The 21,282-nt window shown below is 32.2% G+C and overlaps 1 protein-coding gene across 1 annotated transcript; it reads right to left on the bottom strand.

Annotated features, from left to right (window-relative positions):
• Positions 1-239: 239 nt before the first annotated feature.
• LOC148304722 (uncharacterized) lies at positions 240-20,855 on the bottom strand. Its single transcript, XM_088267842.1, has 2 exons — positions 20,588-20,855; positions 240-1,563 (listed from the first exon to the last, which is right to left on the bottom strand). The coding sequence occupies exons 1-2, from the start codon at positions 20,686-20,688 to the stop codon at positions 1,260-1,262; spliced, it is 405 nt and encodes a 134-aa protein (XP_088123968.1). The 5' UTR covers positions 20,689-20,855; the 3' UTR covers positions 240-1,259.
• Positions 20,856-21,282: the final 427 nt, after the last annotated feature.

The following is a 21,282-nucleotide window of genomic DNA, read 5'->3' as shown; positions in this document are numbered from 1 at the left end:
CACTTTGATGAGAAATTTTTAAATTTTCAGTTTAACATTTTAAAATTTTCTTTTAGATTGACTCTTAGAGAATTTTGAAAAATGATTTTATATAAACTTTGATATTATCAAGTAACGACTAGATAATTCACTGCTAGTTTTTTGTCGTTGTTAAGATATAAATACAATATCAATGATCAAATTTATGATAAATAAATTACTTGATAAAATATTAAATCTTATTTTTTAATCATACATTATTTTTAGACATATTGCTTTAAAAAATTTTTTGAATGGTCCTTGCGAAAGTCAATAATTATTACTGATTTATTCCACGTCAATAACATGGATTAAAATCTTTAATAATATATTGTTTATTGCACGTTCTTAATCTCATTTTAAATCATACATTTTTTATATCTCGATATCTAACTCTATATAACCAAAATCCAACCTTAAATAATATCATCACAAAGCACATATTCAAATTCTCAAGAATAACATTTTGACTCTTATACGTAAATAAGGATGGTTTACACAGAAAAATGTAACATTTTAATAATATTATAACTACTTAAAATTAACACTTTTATTTACATAATAAAATATAATTAGTTACAATCGTCAAAAAAGAATAGAAATCGGGAATGATTGGAATTACAACAAATTTTAACAATGGCAGCATCAAATTGTATTGTTTTTTGTCATTAGCACTGTAATTGTGTAAGTAGTTGTTTTAAAAAAATATAAATGCGAATTTCATTTTTCATCTAAAAGAAAAAAAATATTTGTGCACTGGAAATTTTAGATAAATCTATATACTCCATACTGGAGTATGTACATTTATCGCAGAGTACCTGCATACAATGATTTCAAAGTCACTGTCAATTGGTCAGCAAAACAGCTTTTGATTATAACGCTTTGTTTCAAAATATGTAATAAATGCTGATTTGCATTAGCAAAAATACATAGTTGTGTATACTTTCCAATACGAAAAAGTTTATGTATTAATATGTGCATTAGTTCGCATTACAGGGTTAATTTGATTATTTTAATTCCGGAAATAAATTATCATTATCGTATTTATAACAAACATGTGAGTGTTGCCATAAGATTAACAGTAGGACCCTTAATTACGTTCTATTCTTTTTTGGCTGCTGTAAATCCGCAATATGGTTTGCGGCGAGATTACATTTTTTGCGAGGAGCAACACTTTTCAAAAAGTTTGTATGAAATATAAACGTTATGTACAATTCTTTGGTTTTTTTTCTATTTTAAGTTTATAAATCGCGCGAAGGATCTCCACTCAGCCTGATGGGGTGGAAAAATAAGTCCTCCTCTACTATCCCGTCGTGGGTCGGATGTTCTAGGAAGAGAGATTTCCTCGGAGGTAGTACACCGGGTAGGGTCTCTATTTCTCCGAAGATGTTTTTGCTTAGATGTCTGGCGATGGGAGTCATCTTTCTACTGTTGCGGAAAGATGATGTGGAAGACGCCCTTCGTGACGAAGAAAGTCGTCTTGATTTAGGAGTCAAGGTCTTTGGGTTCGGAGGAGTTTGTGGTAAGCAGGAACCGTCTGATGTGCTGAAACAAACAAACAATTGCAATATTAAAATACATGCCACATACGAGATAGAGACCAGAGCAGTCACATCAAGAACCAAGTCTCTAAGAACTTCAGAAATGAGGAGGTTAAGGTGCATAATCGGAAACACGTTAAGAGACCTAATAAAGAATACGATTCCCAATACCCAATGCCCAATGTTTGAGCGAAACAGGTGGATTCTCCAACTGGAGTGTGATGCTCACAACATCGACTCCCTGAACCCGCAGGAGATGCTAAGAAGCGGAGTCGTCACCAAGTTGTAAATGGACTACCTGGAAAGTATAGCTGTGGAGATGAAAAACTCCAATGAAGGAGGATAAACGTCGGAGCCAGGAATTGTAAAACAACTATGACCAATATTTACGGAGCTTAAGTGTAGTTACTGTGTTCGGCTGCTATGCTGGAGGTCCATGGGTTCGATTCCCAAGGGGATAAAAATAAATGAGAAGATACTTCAAGGACCCCGAGGAACCCTTGTTCCAAAAATCTTTTTTTGAGGTTTTTTGAGATTTATGTCTAATTCGTCTGGACTATATTGAAAACCTCCTGAAGAGGAGGGCTGATCACCTTTCGAAAAAGAAGAATACTGAAATTATTTTCGCTGCATTCAGCATTTTAAGATACGTATATATGTATTATGTTTTTCCATTTGAATTTGGTGACAAATTGCTATCAATGAGTCACTACTCAAACACTCGAGTCATTGCTATCAAAATGATAAATCAGAACACAAGTGATATTATTCCTAAAATGCGGCTAGTAAGGTTTTACCGCAGTGATGACGACAATTATCGGAAGTACATTTGTCAATGTATTTCCGTCATACCATTCTTTACGTGGCTTGACTCTGGCCATTGTCTGTACACGGCGGATCCTTCAGTTCTTTGCACACGTTGCGCGTGGCAATGGTGATAGCCTGGAATGACTGTGATTGGTAGCCTGGAGGGGAAGAGAGGGAGAGGAAGATCCCCACATAATGGACCGATCGAGTTAAGGACAGCAGCAGGCGCCTCGGCGGTAGGAGCGCCACGTGCAGCGCAGTCAAGGGATAACTGGAGAAGCGTCATTGCTTCCACAAGGGTCACAACCCTCAGTAATGAGGAGTAAGAGGGAGAAGAAGATTCTTTACAAAATGTAAAATCACCGGCAACGCATAGTAACAACAATGCACGCATATATTATATTGCTCACTCCTTTCAAGAATGTCATAAATAAAAAATCGTCAATTTTCAGTTTTGCATGTTTTCGTAATTCCCAGAAAATGTACTATATCCCAGTAAAAGTGTCATATTTTTAACTTAATATTTACCCGCTACAGGGAAAGTGTTGTTTTTGCATTTTGAAAAGGTATCGATTAATTATTTTTTTAAATATACAAAATATTTTTCAAATGGAGAAAAAACCTTCAGGTTTTACCTAAAAAGATCTGTTGCACAGTAAAAAGTTCAATAATATGTTTGATATTTATTTTTAATACATTGTATTATATTTTTAAACTTTAAAAACGTTCTCCTGAAAAATCAAGTTTTTTGATTTATTAAATGACGTTCTTGAAAGGAGCGAGCGATATGATACATAGCGTTGTGTCACAAAAGAATTTGAGCAAAAAACAATGGACCTAAATATGTCAAAAAATTCATAACAAAAGATCGTAGATAAGATTTAAAAAAAAATAGAAACAACAGCGCCTTAATTTGAGTGTTCTTAGAAATGCTTTAGAATCTTAAATTTAATGACATTGGGTGTATAAAGTTATTATTACATTGGATATGTAATGTAATTAAAGTTACTAAAGTTTCATCCCCAATGTAATACATACAATGACTCTGAACTTTCACAACGACTCTGAAATGTAACAACGGCCTCAACGTTTATTATGTTCCTACTTTAGCTACAACTTTGTAAGTTTTACAGTCTTTTCCTACTTGTGAGTGGGTTTACTCTTTATGATCAAACTTTTTATTTAAAATTTGGCAGGCATCCAATGAGAAGATGTTTCTGCAAGTCTTGTTTTTATTTACAAACGAAATAATAAAAAATATGATCAAAGCTACTTGAATCTCATGTAATTCTTGGTTAATATTTCTAGGCAAAACTCTCGCTGCATTTTACGTCGTTCGTTGTTTTTGCTGACGTCGATATATTGAAATAGTGGATTCAATGGATGCAATAATAAGTTGTTATTAATCACAACAATATACAAACATCACGTGATACTTTACAGAAGTGGCTGCCAACATACGGTTCGCGGCAAGGATTTTCACCCGGCCTTCCAAAAATTCACGATTGAATATATTTACATTTTTATTTATAACATTTGAATCATTTATACATATGGAGAACTTTTATATTTCGATTCGCTGTGCCTCTCCATAAAACAGACTGTGCTCTTGTGCTTGGAGAGGGACTTACACTCGTGGTTTAATGTTATATAATAAAAGATATAATAGTTTTTTTTGTATATTTTTTCAAGATTTAAATGTATAGATAGAGCTTTAATTTTTTTCTTTAGTATTTTTATATCATCTATATTTTTTTATTTCTTTAGGGAGTTTATTGAAATGTTTGATTGCCAAATATTTGAAGTTTTGCTGAAATTGCTTGGTGTTGCATTTTGGCGTAGAAAAATTGTTTGAGAATCTCGATGATAATTTTTTTGTTAAATTTAAATAGTAGTCACCCTTTAGTATTTGAAAAATTGTGGTTTTTTTTATAAATGGATTCTATATTTGGGACTTGAAATTTTTTAAATAAAAAATTTGTTAAAAATATGTTTTTTTTTCAAAATAACTTTAATTATGGTTTTCTGTACTATTTTCACTGAGTTCAGTATGTTGTATGAGCCTCCCCATGCAATAATGCCATACTGTAGTAGTGAGTGTACGATAGCATAGTAAACTCTAGTAGTAATAATAAAAATAGTAGCATAGGAACGTCATAAATCAAAAAACTTGATTTTACAGGAGAACGTTTTTAAAGTTTAAAAATATAACACAATTTAGTAAAAATAAATATCAAGCCACTGATTAAACTTTTATCTGTGCAACAGATCTTTTTGGGTAAAACCTAAAGGTTTTTCCTGCATTTGAAAAATATTGAGTATATTTAAAAAATTATTAAACAATACCTTTTCTTCAAAATGCAAAAACAACATTTTCTGCCCTGTAGCGGGTAAATATTATGTTACAAATATGCTGCTTTTGCTGGAATATAGTACATTTTCTGGGCATTCCGAAAACATGCACAACTGAAAATTGACAACTTTTGATTTATGACGTTCTTGAAAGGAGTGAGCGATATCAAGTATTTGGACACACTCAAAATTTTGTAACTATAATATTGACATCTCATCCGTAGGGTAAATAATACAGTGTCTGATATAATAAATAATATTAATATTGTGAAAGTTATTTGAACAAAAAAAAAACAAATGTAAACAATCAACGTCCCCCCTCAGAGTGCCGGGCGATAAAAAGGTTTGGGACCACTGATTTGGAGTACTCTAAGCGTGATACGAAATGAGTCACTTCTCACTACTAGCCACCAATCACTCGTCATTCGCGATTGCATATTATTTCTCACAACTTGTGGCGTGATTCACATGCTAAATATTCAGCATTCAGCAGGGTCACTACTCAATATTTCATATTGTTTGTTCTACATTCAACTTACTATAAACGGATTCACCTACCTAAATATTTTAAGCATTATTATTGACTAACCATCACGGCGCTTCCCCGCAGAGAAAATATAATAGAAAGCCACACCACTCGTTTTTGCAGACATTATTCGCCTTTTTCACATTCATGCATCTCCTCTTAACTCCTCAGGAGAAGCCGGACTGTTAGTTGTCGTCAACAGGCCTTCCGTTCCACTAGAAGAGGGTTTGGCATTTTGTGTCCTAGCTTGGTTTATGGTACCACTGTCCTTCAGTATTTTTATCATACATTAAAAAAAGATACATATCCCTGATAAGATGAGATACGACAATACCTTTTAGTGTGTCCAAATTTTTGTTTACAGCGCTGGGTTTGTTCACGTAGGAGATATTTATGTATGCTACGTATCAATATATTGATACTACGTATCAATATATGAATAGCTACATATCTGTTGCGTTTGTTTTCTGTTTTATGTGTTTACTGTTTTTTTTGCTGTTGCCTTATAGCACTTGTTTTTCTTCACTCAACTTATAAATGATTGTTATTATTTTTTTTATTTTTACCTTAGCTCTAAATTAAGTTTGCCTATTATTCATCTCAACTATTGCTATATTTTATTCATGCTGTTTACTTTTAACTCATTTAACATTACGCTCACTCCTTTCAGGAACGTCATAAATCAAAAATCGTCAATTTTCAGTTGTGCGTGTTTTCGAAATGCCCAGAAAATGTACTATATCCCAGCAAAAGAGGCATATTTTTAACTTAATATTTACCCGCTACAGGGCAGAAAGTGTTGTTTTTGCATTTTGAGGAAAATGTATTGTTTAATTATTTTTTTAAATATACTAAATATTTTTCAAATGGAGATAAAACCTTCAGGTTTTACCTAAAAAGATCTGTTGCACAGTAAAAAGTTCAATAAGTGACTTGATATTTATTTTTAATGCATTGTATTATATTTTTAAACTTTAAAAACGTTCTCCTGAAAAATCAAGTTTTTTTATTTATGACGTTCTTGAAAGGAGTAAGCGATTAGTGAAATTTTGTAATTGGAATGTAACAATTACCTGTTTTATTTGTTATTCATTATTGTAAATGTATTTTTGGTAATGTACTGTTAAATTTCTAAATAAATCCATACCTATATAACATGATGCCACCTCTCGTAAGAGTCACTTATGAAAGGGGCAAATTTTGTTTTCTTTTTAAATGGCAGTTGCATTTATTATTTACTTTCTTATTATGCACAAGGTTTATAAAACAATTTATGGATTTTTTTCTCTAGCTAAGAACATGTTTTATTTTAATCTGTGTTGGAATCGAGAAGGATAAACTAGTGTGGACTAACCAGGAACTTCTCAGCATTTGCTCATTGCTGGGAAGAAACCACGTTGCACTCCTCAGGAGAAGGTTGACTGTTGACTGTCGTCAACAGGCCTTCTGTTCCACTAGAAGAGGGTTTGGCATTTTGTGTCCTTGTATATTATTATATTATCAATATACTACAACAAAACATGTTAATTTATTTGTAACTAGCTGTTACCAACCTCGCATTGCAATGACTCAGTTTAGTTAAATAGAAAAGAAAATAAAAAGAAAGCACAAATTTCTAATATGTTTAATTTCACAATGCTTACCATATTATACTGTATTTCAATAATAATTTTAGAAATGAAATAACAATGCAATCAAAAATATTAAAATTCTAAGTGACAACAGATGTCAAGAAGCACGATGTCCGCCATGAGAAATGTTTATTATTGCGTGTGTTGCTGTTACGGTCAACAGCTGGCGCTGCCATTATACCCATCGATTATTACGACTCATGATCTGACCACGCCCAAGTATTTGAAATACTTGATCATGCTAAGTTTGCTCGGTCTTCCTCTGCTTCTATTCGAAACTACATTCGCCTAAATTTTTTTACTATTCTTTCTTCACTCATTTGATTCACATACCCAACTATCTCAAAACACCTTTCTTAATTTAATCGATAATGCTCATCTCTGCCGTACATTCCTTCCTTATATCACCATTTCAGCATCTAATCAAATCAAACTGATAATTTTATCTTCAATATTTAAACTTCCAGTTCGTTCATGCAATTATACATGTATGGATTAAACAGTAACAGTGACATTACACATAACTGTTTAACACCCTTAGAGATGCCAAACCAAGATAAAAATGAACCATTTACCCAAATGCATGCAGTTCTATCCTCGTACAAGGCTGCAATGCCTTAGATAAATAACAGAAAATATAATACTTGTTGAAAAAAATGACAAACTATTCGTAAAAACTCATTGAATGATGCATTTTTTGTAATTTATGGTTGCATTCTTTCAAACGAATTCACGTCCTGTCGATAACGGCTGATACCAACACTTATCTGTCATTTTTCACATCTTGCCTGACGACTCAATGTTGGTGTATTGAGAGAAAAAATGATACATAGTTGTCGAGTGTAGTCAGGAATAAAAAAAAGGTAAATAAATACAATAGAAAAACATATTTTTAACTGTTTAGCACGCCATAACCGTACATAAACATAAAACCTAATAAATTATGAATTGTCATGCATAAATTGACCATTTATTTTTGTCCTCAAAACGGGACATCTACCAATTTTTACGTAAAAGCATTCATGAAAACACGTATTTTTTTCATAGTTTTTATGCATTTATTTATTTATTTAAACTTCATGTACAGAAAATAAAAAGTACATTGGCGGGCTTATTGCTAAAAAGCAATATCTTCCAACCGACCAAAGACGGACTAGTGATATTGATCAAAACGTTTGATACCATATATGGCCGTTTGCAATCAGAGGGTAGATAGTACTTGAACATTTAAAAAACATAAATTACAAATTGACATTTAAAAAAAACATAAATTACATATTAATATACCAATTACCAATTAACAAAAGACGATAATAAGGAGGGCAAAGGAAGAAGGGAGTTTAGGGAAGGAGGTAGAGGGAGGAGGTTTGATCGACAGTTAGGATTCTAATGATAGATGGTAATGTCTCAGACGTTTTTAAAAGTTAATACATATTATTGTCTGATGTAATAGATTTTATCAAAAAACTAAAAAACAAAAAGATAAAATGAAAAAAAAAAAAAAACTAAAAAGTATTCTAGGATTCTAATGATAAATAGGTAGAATCAGGTAGCAAGTTTAAGGAAGAGAGGAGGGGTCAGGGGAGGAGGAAATGGACAGTTAGGGTTCTAATGTAAGATAATGAAAAGAAAATGAATGTTGAGAAAGAAAATAAGACGAATAAATAACATAAATTTGAAAAAAATATGTTGTTTTATATTTTTCTTTTAAAGAATTTTTTGTATAAGTATAAATAAGTAGAAGTATAAGTATAAGTGTGTTTGCTTTTTAAAATATTTCTTTTCAGGATTTTTAAAAAATTATCTTAATTAACAACACCGCTTTAAGTACTCCGGCTTGTAATTGTGTTTTTTCTATCGTCCACAACTTATTAATCTGTGAAAAGACCAGCCACCTGCTCGGCTGTCCAAACTCAAAACACAGTAAGGGACATTTTTTTAAAGTACGTTTTTTTTGCATTTTTGGACTAAGTAGATTCTACTTAGTCTATAAATGCAAAAAAAACCCTACCACAAAAATGTCCCTTACTGTGTTTTAAGTTTGGACAGCCGTGCTGCAGCCATAAGTACCGAAATCAAGCTAGGATGTGTTCAGCAAAGTTATATGAAACGGCTATACTATAAACTATCGTCGATTTTTTGCATTTTTTTTAATTGCTGCCGTATGTTGCTCTTTTTTTGAAAACGGGACATTTCGACGTCGCGAAACATTACTTGGGGACAAAGGGACAGGCTATCTAAACGGGACGGTCCCGTTTAAAACGGGACGTATGGTCACTTTATGCATAAGTGACGTTAATTTGAATCGACCAATGGAAAAGCAAGTATACCAGAGACAATTTATGAAATATTCGACAGGTAGGTACCGATATAAATAAATCAAAACGATGGAAAAATATTTTTTATATTTAATTTAATTAATTATTTTAACTATTTAGCGCGCCTATTTAACCTTATAAATTGACAATAAGTAATTAATGTCTTGACATTTGTTAATGACGTGAATTAGAATCGACTAATAGAAAAGCAAGTACAGTAAGAGATAAGCATTATCGATAAAATTAAGAAAGGTGTGCTTAGTTTGGGCGTGTGAATTGAATGAGTGAATAAAGAAAAGTAAAACAAATTATGGAGACGAATGTGGTTGGTAATAGACGAAAAAGAAGACCGTGGAAAACTTGGCATAAATACTTGAATGTGGTCAGATCATGAGTCGGAATAATCGGCGGATATGTATGAGGAGATGCATGAATGTGGAAGTGGCGAATATTGTTAGCAAATACAGATTGGTGTGGCGTTCTATTCTCTCTGCCTACCTCTGAAGGCATTTAGATTTCGGTGGAAGTTATACACCCTGATATCTTTGGTATTACTTACTTACTTATAACCCTTGTCCGCACCCAATGGTGCATAGGGCACTGCATAGAATTGACGCAGTGTTATCTTGATCATTACTTACATAAAGGCAAGATGATCACTCTTGCGCTTCAGGAACCAGTCCAGGGTAATATTAAATAAATATTACAGTGTAAAATCACTAATATTTATTTACACCCCCCCCCTGGGAATCGAACCCGGGACCTCCAGCACGGTAGCTAAACACGCTGACCATTACACCACGGAGGTGGACTGGTTACGACAGTGAAATAATGGATTATTACCGTTTATTGGTTAGACTACAATTATTTATCCATGGATATTATTTTATTATCGTAAAGATATTAAAAAAATAAATCAGATAAATTATTATTCAGATTAGATTTGAATGGCATTAAAAAAATATGTAATATATTTTTTCAATATGTACTATTACACAAATTTGTCCTTGACCGTTTCTATACAAATGAGTGCTCATGCACTCAACGCTACTGAAGAGTGTTACCAGTGCAAACAGATGCATGACTATCACCAGAATATCCTATCCATACACATTTCATAAATATATATGATATTTTGCTATATAAGCAGGTAGAAATACATATAATCATTTCATGCTTAAAAATTACGTTGGGTTAAGATGATCATATTAATACAGAGCCGGTAGTTAAGGGTGCAGTCTCAAATATATAATTATAATGATTAAAGAAAACACTTGTTTTTTACCACTTGAGTTTTATTATAGACTACATGTTTCAGAAGTTAAACTTCCATCATTCAGGTCTGTATAATAACTAAAATATAAAATACAAAATTGTTCTATAAATAAGGAGAGGGGAAATTTGCTTTCCATTTTTCCTTTGTTTTCAAACTCCGCCCCTTGACTAACCCCTTCCCCTTACTTTCCCCTCTCCTTATTTATAGAACAATTTTATATTTTATATTTTAGTTACTATACAGACCTGAATGATGGAAGTTTAACTTCTGAAACATGTAGTCTATAATAAAACTCAAGTGGTAAAAAAGTGTAGTCTATAAAAAACTCAAGTGTTTTCTTTAATCATTGTAACATGTCTTATCACAAAGTTAATGCCGAAACAATAAATAAAATATATAATTATATATGTATAGTTGCGCGAGAACCCACACGTAGGGTTACTCACAATTAAAAATATGTATGGATATTTTTTAAATAATAAAAAAAAAATCTATCCTTACCTTTCAAAATCTATTTTCTTTTCAAAACAATATAATTAATTATTTTGGAAAAACTTATTTTTTTAATTCCAAAACGGTATTTTAAGAAAAACATTAAATTACGTTAAATGTTTCCTGGATTTCAAGAAAATTAAGTTACGGGCTATCGACCATCCCGCCTTTTAAGAGGTAAAATAAATAAATTTCTAAATTAACTAACTAACCACCACGCAGCTTCCCCGCAGCGGTAGGCAGAGGTAATACAATGCTATAACAATATGTCTAAGCAAACAATATTCGCCTCTTCAACATTCATGCATACCCGTCGATTATTCGATTCCTTACCAGACGAAGCCAAAGTATTTTAAATACTTGAACATGCCGAGTTTTTCTTAGTCTTCATCTTTGTTGAGATTTCAATTTACAAAATATAAATGCATTGTGGATAAAATCCAGATTTGTGATGAAAGATTTGGCGACACTCAAAATATTGTGTGTAAAATAACTAAAATGTGTTTAATAAAAAAATTAAAGCGTCTCCCAGTAAGTATAATGAATCGGGATTTTTTTTCATACATTTAATGATGGTTTGTGCTTAATAAAAACTTACTCAACTCAATCATAGATGGTGCCAAAATGACGCATGTGAAAGAAGGTGTCATTTGAAGGGTAAGTATAACTTGAGTAACCGAAATTTGAGTAGCGTGGTTATCAATCATGGGATAATGGTGAATATTAAATGTGTATAAAGTGATCACTTAAACCAGTCTATTTTACAGAGCGTAAGCCCTGTAGATACCCAGATTTCCATATTTTCTGGCCTATACATATCGCTCACTCCTTTCAACAACGTCATATATCAACAATCGTCAATTTTCAGTTGTGCCCAGAAAATGTACTATATCCCAGCAAAAGCCGCATATTTTTAACTTAATATTTACCCTCTACAGGGCAGAAAGTGTTGTTTTTGGATTTTGAAGAAAAGGCATTGTTTAATTATTTTTTTTTAAATATACCAAATATTTTTCAAATGGAGAAAAAACATTCAGGTTCACCTAAAAATATCTGTTGCACAGTAAAAAGTTCAATAAGTGGCTTGATATTTATTTTTAATACATATCATTGATTATATTTTTAAACTTTGAAAACAATCTCCTGAAAAAGTTTTCTGACATATGACGTTGTTGAAAGAAGTGAGCGATATTTGATTTGTTTTTGCATTTTCGTTCACCGGAGCATTGATTTTTTAATAGTTTTCCATAGAAAAATACTCGAGTCATTTTCAACTGTTTAAGTAGGCACCTATCGACACGTAATAAGGTATTCATTTAAATTTAAATACATTATTTCAAGGTCACGACAATAGAAAACGATGACGTCAATGTGGAAGAATGCGAAAATGATTAGTTAGTGCAGACTTGAACCCGTTCAATGTTAATTAATAAATAAAGAAGTATTGAAGACCACGACTGAATGCTCCAAAGAGCGCCGATGTCCGCCCAAGGTCTTCAAGTAGCATTTACTTGAATATTTCTCATTATCGTACTTACATTGCACTCAGTTCGGGCTTTCAAACAGTTATGCACTTTCGTTACTTTATTAAAATTGTTTATTTTATTTATTTTACTATAGAATTTGCTTTGCTTATGATGTACGAGGCTTATGTTTTATTTTTTTTTCATTTTTCGCATTTTGACTACATATAGCTCACTCCTTTCAACAACGTCATATATCAAAAAACTTGATTTTGAGGAGATCGTTTTGAAAGTTTAAGAATATAATAAAATGTATTAAAAATAAATATCAAGCCACTTATTGAACTTTTTACTGTGCAACAGGTCTTTTTAGGTAAAACCTGAATGTTTTTAATCCATTTGAAAAATATTAAGAATGCTTAAAAAAATAACTAAATAATACCTTTTCTTCAAAATGCAAAAACCAACACTTTCTACCCTGTAGCGGGTTAATATTAAGTTTTTTTTTACTGTGCAACAGATCTTTTTAGGTAAAACCTTAAGGTTTTTTTCTACATTTGAAAAATATTTAGTAAATTTAAAAAAATAATTTAACAATACAAGTCTTCTTTGGCCCCCCTAAGCTTCTTTTACCAACTACATTCGTAAATATTTAATCACGAACAAATTAAAATAAAATTTACTCGGAACTTTACACTTTTGGAACCTCAGACAGTATTTGTTTTATTTTATATTTTATTTAAATAATACAATCCCGACCCGTATCTAGTTACCATGAAATATATTATCTTTGACATCTCATCAAAGATGGAAATAGTGAAGTTCTATTGATTCAAGAACAATTCATCTTTGATGATGTCAAAGATAATATGAAAATAACTCCTGTAATTGGAGATAATCCAGATTTTGTGAACAAGTATTTGGACACACTCAAAATGTTGTTAATGAAATATATTGCTACAAAATTATTCGTAATTGCTTTTTTTCGTGCAAGTCATATTTGGCGAAAAATTCCAAACATCAAACGTAGGCTTAGTTTATGGAGAGCTCGCTAAACAGGTAGGGAGGTTGTTTTCGTTTTAATTCGTCGTGCTATTGCGTATTCGTTTTAAATAACTGGTTGTATCGTCAGAGGTAAGAATTTAAATTGTCAACAAATATTGACGCCTCGATTATAGATGAAGAAGAATATGGACGTCTGGGTATTTACAGGGCTATGACTGAAGTTATCACTTTCGCCATCCTACCCAAGATCGACAACCACACTACTCAAATTTTATGTCAATTTAAACAGGTGAATAGAAATATTTACCTTAATATTAAAAAAAGTAAGGTTCTAATATTAAGATCACAAATATTTGTTGGTAAACATAAGAAAAATTATTCGCTGTTCACCAAAAAATGACGCGATATAAATTTGCTTTTTTTACCTATAATTCAAAAAAATATATATATCGACACTTCAAATAATCCATCTCTATCATATTATCCTTGTGGAATAAAGGTTTCTTTATGTAATAAATTGATATGGATGTGGATGATGATGATAATAATAATAAAGTATTCATATTAATATAAAATATTATACAAATGAATAAAAAAAGTATTTGATATTTGCTTATAAAAAAGGGATTTAAATCTACCTATTTTACTGCTTATAATTTAAACAAAATTTAAAATCGAAATAAATTCAAATAATCAATCTCCAACATATTATCTATATGATAAGTAGCATTATATATATATATATATATATATATATATATATATATATATATATATATATATATATATATATATAAACCCTTATCCGCACCCCAATTATGCATAGGGCACTGCTTTATATAAACGCAGTGTTATCTTGATCGTTTACACATGAAGGAAAGGTGATCAGCCCCCCGCTTCAAGACCAGTCCAGGGTAATATTGAATAAATATTACAGTGAAAAAAATCACTTATATTTATTTGACCCCCCTGGGAATCGAACCCGGGACCTCCAGAACGGTAGCCGAGTGCTGACCATTACACTACGGCACTATATATATATATATATATATATATATATATATATATATATATATATATATATATATATATATATATATATATATAACCATATTTTAAATAGACTGGTCCTCAATGTAGTTGACCATGGTATTACTATTGTATAAATCACAATTATTTTTAATGGCTCTTTTAATAGTTTTATGATCAACAAAAAATAAACTTTAACAAAAACAAGTGCATAAATAAATTAAATTATTTTAAGAACTCGTATGTAGATAAAATAATTTATGTACATATTTTAATAGTTGTTCATGGTAGGTTAATTTCAATGTCTTTTACAAGAGGCGAAGAAGAAGTATTCTTGGTTTGGAATTTTTTGTAGTAGTTAAAGCCGGTATGGATTGAAGTTCCATACAAGGAGTAACATTCACGTCAATTATTATTTATTGAATCAAGCTGTTCATTGTCCCTCAAGAAGGGGGCAAGAGGCATGTATGTTGTATGTCCTCTTTATGTCCCCACTCGCTCTGTGTGCACTATAGACCAGCGGCTCTCAAAGTGTGCTCTGCGAGTCCTTGCGAGAGCTCCGCAGTGAAAACCAGCATAATAACTTATGTATACTGCGTTTGGTTCGACATTAAACAGTTGGTCCTGCCAAATAAAAGCTTTCTCAGTCCAACATAGATGGCTGTTGTGAACTAATACGTACTGTGTAATGAGATTAATCATATATCTAGAATGATTAAAGAAAACACTTGTTTTATACCACTTGAGTATAGTTTTTACTCAAGTGGCATAAAACAAGTGTTTTCTTTAATCATTGTAACATGTCTTACCACAAAGTTAATGCCGAAACAATAAATAAAATATATATCTAGAAGTTCCAATTTTTTTAAGTAGTGTGTTTTTTTTATAGATGCATTTCTTATTTACCTTGCTTATTATGTACAAGGTTTATAGACCATCAAGTGGATTTTATTTCTTCCAATTAAAAAATATATGTTTTATTTTAATCTGTGTTGGGAATAGGAGGATAATCTAATGTGGGCCAATCAGGAACTTCTCAGCATAGCTCATTGCTGGGAGGAAACCACGTAAAACTCCTCAAGAGAACTGCTGACAGTCGTCAACAGGCCTTCCGTTCCACTAAAAGAGGGTTCGGCATTTTGTGTCCTAGCTTGGATTATGTTACCAATGTCCTTCACTAGTTTTATGATGTATAATACCACCTCTTGTGACAGTTCCTTATGAACTATCACGAATGATATAACGCAGTTGATCCTACTAAATAAAAGCATTCTCAGTCTAACATTTATGACTTTTTTGATCTCATATGTATTGTATCATGAGATTAATGATAAATCTTGGAGTTTCAAAAATTTGAGTCCTGTGGTTGCCAATCATCGGTGGAATGGTACATGTGGTTACCGCGTTTGACTACCACGCTGGAGCTCCGGGGTTCAAAATGAATAAAAGGTTTTAAACTCTAATATTTATTTAAAATTACCCTGTACTGGTAACCAGAAGCGTAAGACTGATCACTTTTCCTTCTTATAACTAACGATCAACATAACATTGCATCAACTTGGTGCAGTGCTCTATGCACCATAGGGTGCGGATGAGGGTAAGAGAATATTGTGTGTTGTTTTTTATACTGCCATAGTATACAATGAACCTATTTTAAAATGTTTTTCATTAAAATGTTAAAATCAAATAATGAACATGTAACAAGGTTTAGCTCATTTTTTTAAGGCCTCTACTTATTAACTTATTTTATTTATTTATTTAATTTACCTTATTTAAGGGGTCTGTAAAATATTTAGAGTTTAGAAGGGTTCCGTCGCCAAAAATATTTGAACACCATTGCTATAGACTATAAATAGGGGAAGATGTTGTACCTTGAACATTCTTCAAAGATATTTCGGCTATTATTAAGACAATTATCTATTAGTTTAGTGATGACGTTAATTGTCTTAATTAGAAGTATCGGAATCTCAAATGATGAGATATAAACTGACATAATATTACGAAACTGTTTTGCTGATTTGTTCAAATTTTATTTTAATAAAGATATTTTATATCTGTGCTCTTGATTTATTCAAACTTTATTTTAATAACAATATTTCGAAACTGTGTTGTTGATTTATGTAATAATTATTTCGATAATAAAACTTCGAAAAAGTGTAGTCTCAATTAAAATTATTTATAAAGATAAATATGTGTGTTTTTTATTGTTTCATACTATTATATATAATCCGCCTCCGTTGTGTAATGGTCAGCATGCTCGGCTACCGTTCTGGAGGTCCCGGGTTCGATTCCCAGGGGGGTTTACAAAATAAAAGTGATTTTTTCACTCTAATATTTATTCAATATTACACTGGACTGGTACCTGAAGTGGAGGGCTGATCACCTTTCCTTCATGTGTAAACGATCGAGGTAACACTGCGTTTATATGAAGCAGTGCCCTATGCACCATTGGGTGCAGATAAAGGTTTGAATGAATTGAATGAATCCGGTGCATTGGTCTGTATGATCCCGATAGTTACCTAAGACAGCGTTGGCAGAGATTGTTTCACATTCCTATATACAGGAGTAATCTGCCAATGGTTATGCCTGTGGGAATAGCTACTGCTACACTGAACCATATCCAGCCAGATATTGATCTGTTTTTTTTTTAAATTTTAAGGAATAACCCGGTAAGGGATTTATTTTATTTTATTTATTTATAATATATTAAAATAATAAAATTATTATATTTAAATAAATAATAAAATTTCATACTATTTTTGTGAGCGTAAATGGCTCTATATTAGAAATAGGTATCAAATTGTGGTACAGAGGGTTCGAACCGAGAAACTGTAACTCAGGAGTCCGCGACACTAACCACGCGACCACAACCACACAAAAAAGAGAAATATTACTATATATTAAAAATACTTCAATTTCATACTATTTCTGTGAGCCTATACCGCTCATTATTAGAAATAGGTATCAAATTGTGGCAGAAACTCTGACTCAAGAGTCCGCGACACTCGGCTGTCCAAACTTAAAACACAGTAAGGGACATTTTTTTTAGTAGTACGCTTTTTTTTCATTTTTGGATTAAGTAGAATCTACTTAGTCTAAAAATGCAAAAAAAAACGTACTACAAAAAAATGTCCCTTACTGTGTTTTGAGTTTGGACAGCCGCACTAACCATGGGACCACAACCCGACATAATAATATTCCGAAATTTTGTTGATTTATTTAAACTTTATTTCAAAACTGTGTTGTTGGTACAATTACACAACACTCTCCTCTCGCTTAACAGTCGTTCCCATAATAAAGGTCAAGAGGGCTACAAAAAGCTCGGAGCTTTATTGGATCGAACTTTATTACGAGTAACTCTTATTAATTATTGCCGAACAGACTCCACACGCGTCACATTACACTTTTCAACTATTTTTAGAAGTCGTGAAGGGATGTTTTGTTTTATTATTCAACTTAAGTGCGTATTTATATTCTGGGCCAAAATATAATATAACAATTATTAGTCGATTTACGCCGAACACATCGACCAACAAATTATAAATTTATATGTTTAATTTTGTGTAACTTCAAGGGCAAATATTCGATTAATAAAAATAAAAACGCATTTTACGAGTATGTTATTTGATCGCCTATGTGAAAATTTAACTGAGGGTGTTTTAATATTAATAATATAGTTTTGTCCGCCTCTGTGGTGTAATGGTCAGCGTGTTTAGCTACCGTGCTGGAGGTCCCGGGTTCGATTCCCAGGGGGGGTGAAAATAAATATTAGTGATTTAACATTGTAATATTTATTTAATATTACCCTGGACTGGTTCCTGAAGCGCAAGAGTGATCACCTTGCCTTCATGTTGGCAATGATCAAGATAAAACTGCGTTGATTTGATGCAGTGCCCTATGCACCATTAGGTGCGGATAAGGGTTATAAGAATAAGTTTTAATATTTTGTTTACAAACCTTTAAAATGTCAACCTTACGTTAAGGAAATGTATAAATAAAATATTATTCAAATCTTCTTCTAAGACTTATCCGCACCCAATGGTGCTTAGGGCACAGCATCGTATTGAAGCAGTGTCATCTTGATCGTTTATTACATAAACGTAAGGTTTATAGGTCCTGCGCTTCAGGTACCTGTGTATATACTTAAAACCCTTACCAGAACTTGCATGTAATTAGTATTATTATAATACATCACTTCAATTTAAATTCATTTTGTCAGAAAAATTATATCAAATAATTTTGTCTAGGCTCCCTGTTTTATGATGTCGGTAACGACGAAACCCTATCACCGGTCAAATAAAATTTATGTGGAAAAACTATATAAGTATGTCGTGGTTATTTTATTATACAAAATACAGTTCCACCAAGAATTGGCAGTACAAAACCTAAAACTCAGATATTAAGTTTGAAAAGTGATGAAAAGTATGAAAAGTCTACCACAATACAAACGAAAACAATAAGCAAACCCGCACTTCTCCATGTCTTCAAATGCTGGAAGATATATAGCTCACTCCTTTCAAGAACGTCATAAATCAAAAATCGTCAATTTTGAGTTGTGCATGTTTTCGTAATGCCCAGAAAATGTACTATATGCCAGCAAAAGCGTCATATTTTAAACTTAATATTTACCCGCTACAGGGCAAATATTAAGTTTAAAATATTTATTTATTTGTTATTTTTGCATTTTGAAGAAAAGGTATTGTTTAATTATTTTTTTAAATATACTAAATATTTTTGGAATGGAGAAAAAATATTCAGGTTTTACCTAAAAAGATCTGTTGCATAGTAAAAAGTTAAATAAGTGGCTTGATATTTATTTTCAATACATTGTAGTTTATGTTTGAACTTTAAAAACGTTCTCCTGAAAAATCAAGTTTTTTTTATTTATGACGTTCTTGAAAGGAGTGAGCGATATAACACCTACTCTAGGCAACTAGAAACTGCTGAAATGCGAATGCTTCGATGGTGTTCTGTAGTGTCCCTTAGAGATAAAATAAAGAGTTCACGCATTCGCGGAAGCCTGGGTGAAGCTGACATCAATAGTAAGATAGAGGAAAGGCAATTGAGATGGTATGTACACACAGGACGTAGAGAACCTGGACATGTTGTAAACCAAGCGATCGCCAAGGATCTTATCTTAAAGACATCTAGGGGAAGACCAAAAAATGTATGGAAGATAACATGATTCGAAGGCATGACCTAGGTGACGTTGTCCATGATAGAAGGACCTACAACCTGAGGACGAGGAGTGCTAATCCTAACAGTCTACAAAGACGATGAGTTGCAATGGTGCCAGGAAGAAGATAAACATGTATAGATGGTTCTTTACAACATTTTGAGCGTGTCCAAATACTTGTTCACAAAATCTAGATTATCTCCAATTACAGGAGTTATTTTCATATTATTTTTTGACAGGAGTTATTTTCATATTATTTTTTGACAGGAGTTATTTTCATATTATTTTTTGTCCGCCTCCGTAGTGTAATGGTCAGCACGCTCGGCTACCGTTCTGGAGGTCCCGGGTTCGATTCCCAGGGGGGTCAAATAAATATAAGTGATTATTTCACTCTAATATTTATTCAATATTACCCTGGACTGGTACCTGAAGCGGAGGGCTGATCACCTTTCCTTCTTGTGTTAACGATCAAGATAACACTGCGTTTATATAATGTAGTGCCCTATGCACCATTGGGGTGCGGATAAGGGTTTGAATGAATGAATTTTTTGACATCTCATCAACGATGAAGAAGAATACTTCCGAGAATTTGAATAGTGTGGTTGTCAATAATGGGTTGAATTGGTGAACGTTACACGTGTGTAAAGTGATCATTTAAACCAGCCTATGACGGTCGTCAGCCCCGTAAATGCTGGACTTCCATATTCTTCTTCATCTTTGATGAGATATCAAAAAATAATATTGATGGTTCTTATAATTAGAGATAATCCAGATTTTGTGAACAAGTATTTGGACTCACTCAAAATGTTGTAGATGGTTCTTGTTTGTATTAAAAAAATCATTGTTTTATAAACCCGCCGGTTGTATTAGTTGAGCCGGAATAAACTATTATTCGTTTTTTTTATCATGTATTATTATTGTTATGAATAATAAACAATTTAAAAAGTGCTTACCTTCTGTCTATGTAATCCCAAAATTGCCTAAATCTCCACGAAATGACCACAAAAACGTACAACAACGACTCCCAAACTGTATTATACAACGTCATCTCCATTTCGAAAGATTGCGAAACACTGTTTTACTTGTGGCAATACCATCGGTTGGTGCGTAGCACTCAATTCACAAACAAACAAACTTTAACTCAGAAAAACAATTGATTGTCAATCAATTTACGATCAACTTGTCGCTACGTCCGCACCGTTCGATGTCTGTGGAAAGAATGGATTGGGAATCAGTGAAAGTGTGCTTGATAAATGTGATTCATTGAATGGTGTACGTTCGTGGGTCGTGAACCTTTTTAGTACAGATTTTTCAAATTGGAATTTTTACAAATCAAACTGGACATTTACAAACCAAATTGAACACATGAAAATCAAATTAAAGGTTTTACGAACCAAAATGGACACTTCTTTATCATAACACATTCTTTGCTGAGATGTCAGAAAATAATAAAAAAAATAACTCCTATAATTGGAGATTATCCAGATTTTTTGACAAGTGTTTGGACACATAAAATGTTGCAAACAAATTGGACACCTTACAAATCAATTTGGAAGTTTTACGTATCAAATTAAAACAAAACCTCACAAAAAAAGTGTGACGTTTGTAAAACCAAATAAGACACTATACAAATCAAATTGGACACCTT

The sequence above is a fragment of the Brachycentrus maculatus genome, unplaced genomic scaffold (assembly GCF_059751285.1).
Source record: "Brachycentrus maculatus isolate JH-2025_06_01 unplaced genomic scaffold, ASM5975128v1 h1tg000306l, whole genome shotgun sequence".
Classification (NCBI taxonomy): domain Eukaryota; kingdom Metazoa; phylum Arthropoda; class Insecta; order Trichoptera; family Brachycentridae; genus Brachycentrus; species Brachycentrus maculatus.
This window is presented reverse-complemented; position numbering and strand designations above follow the sequence as displayed.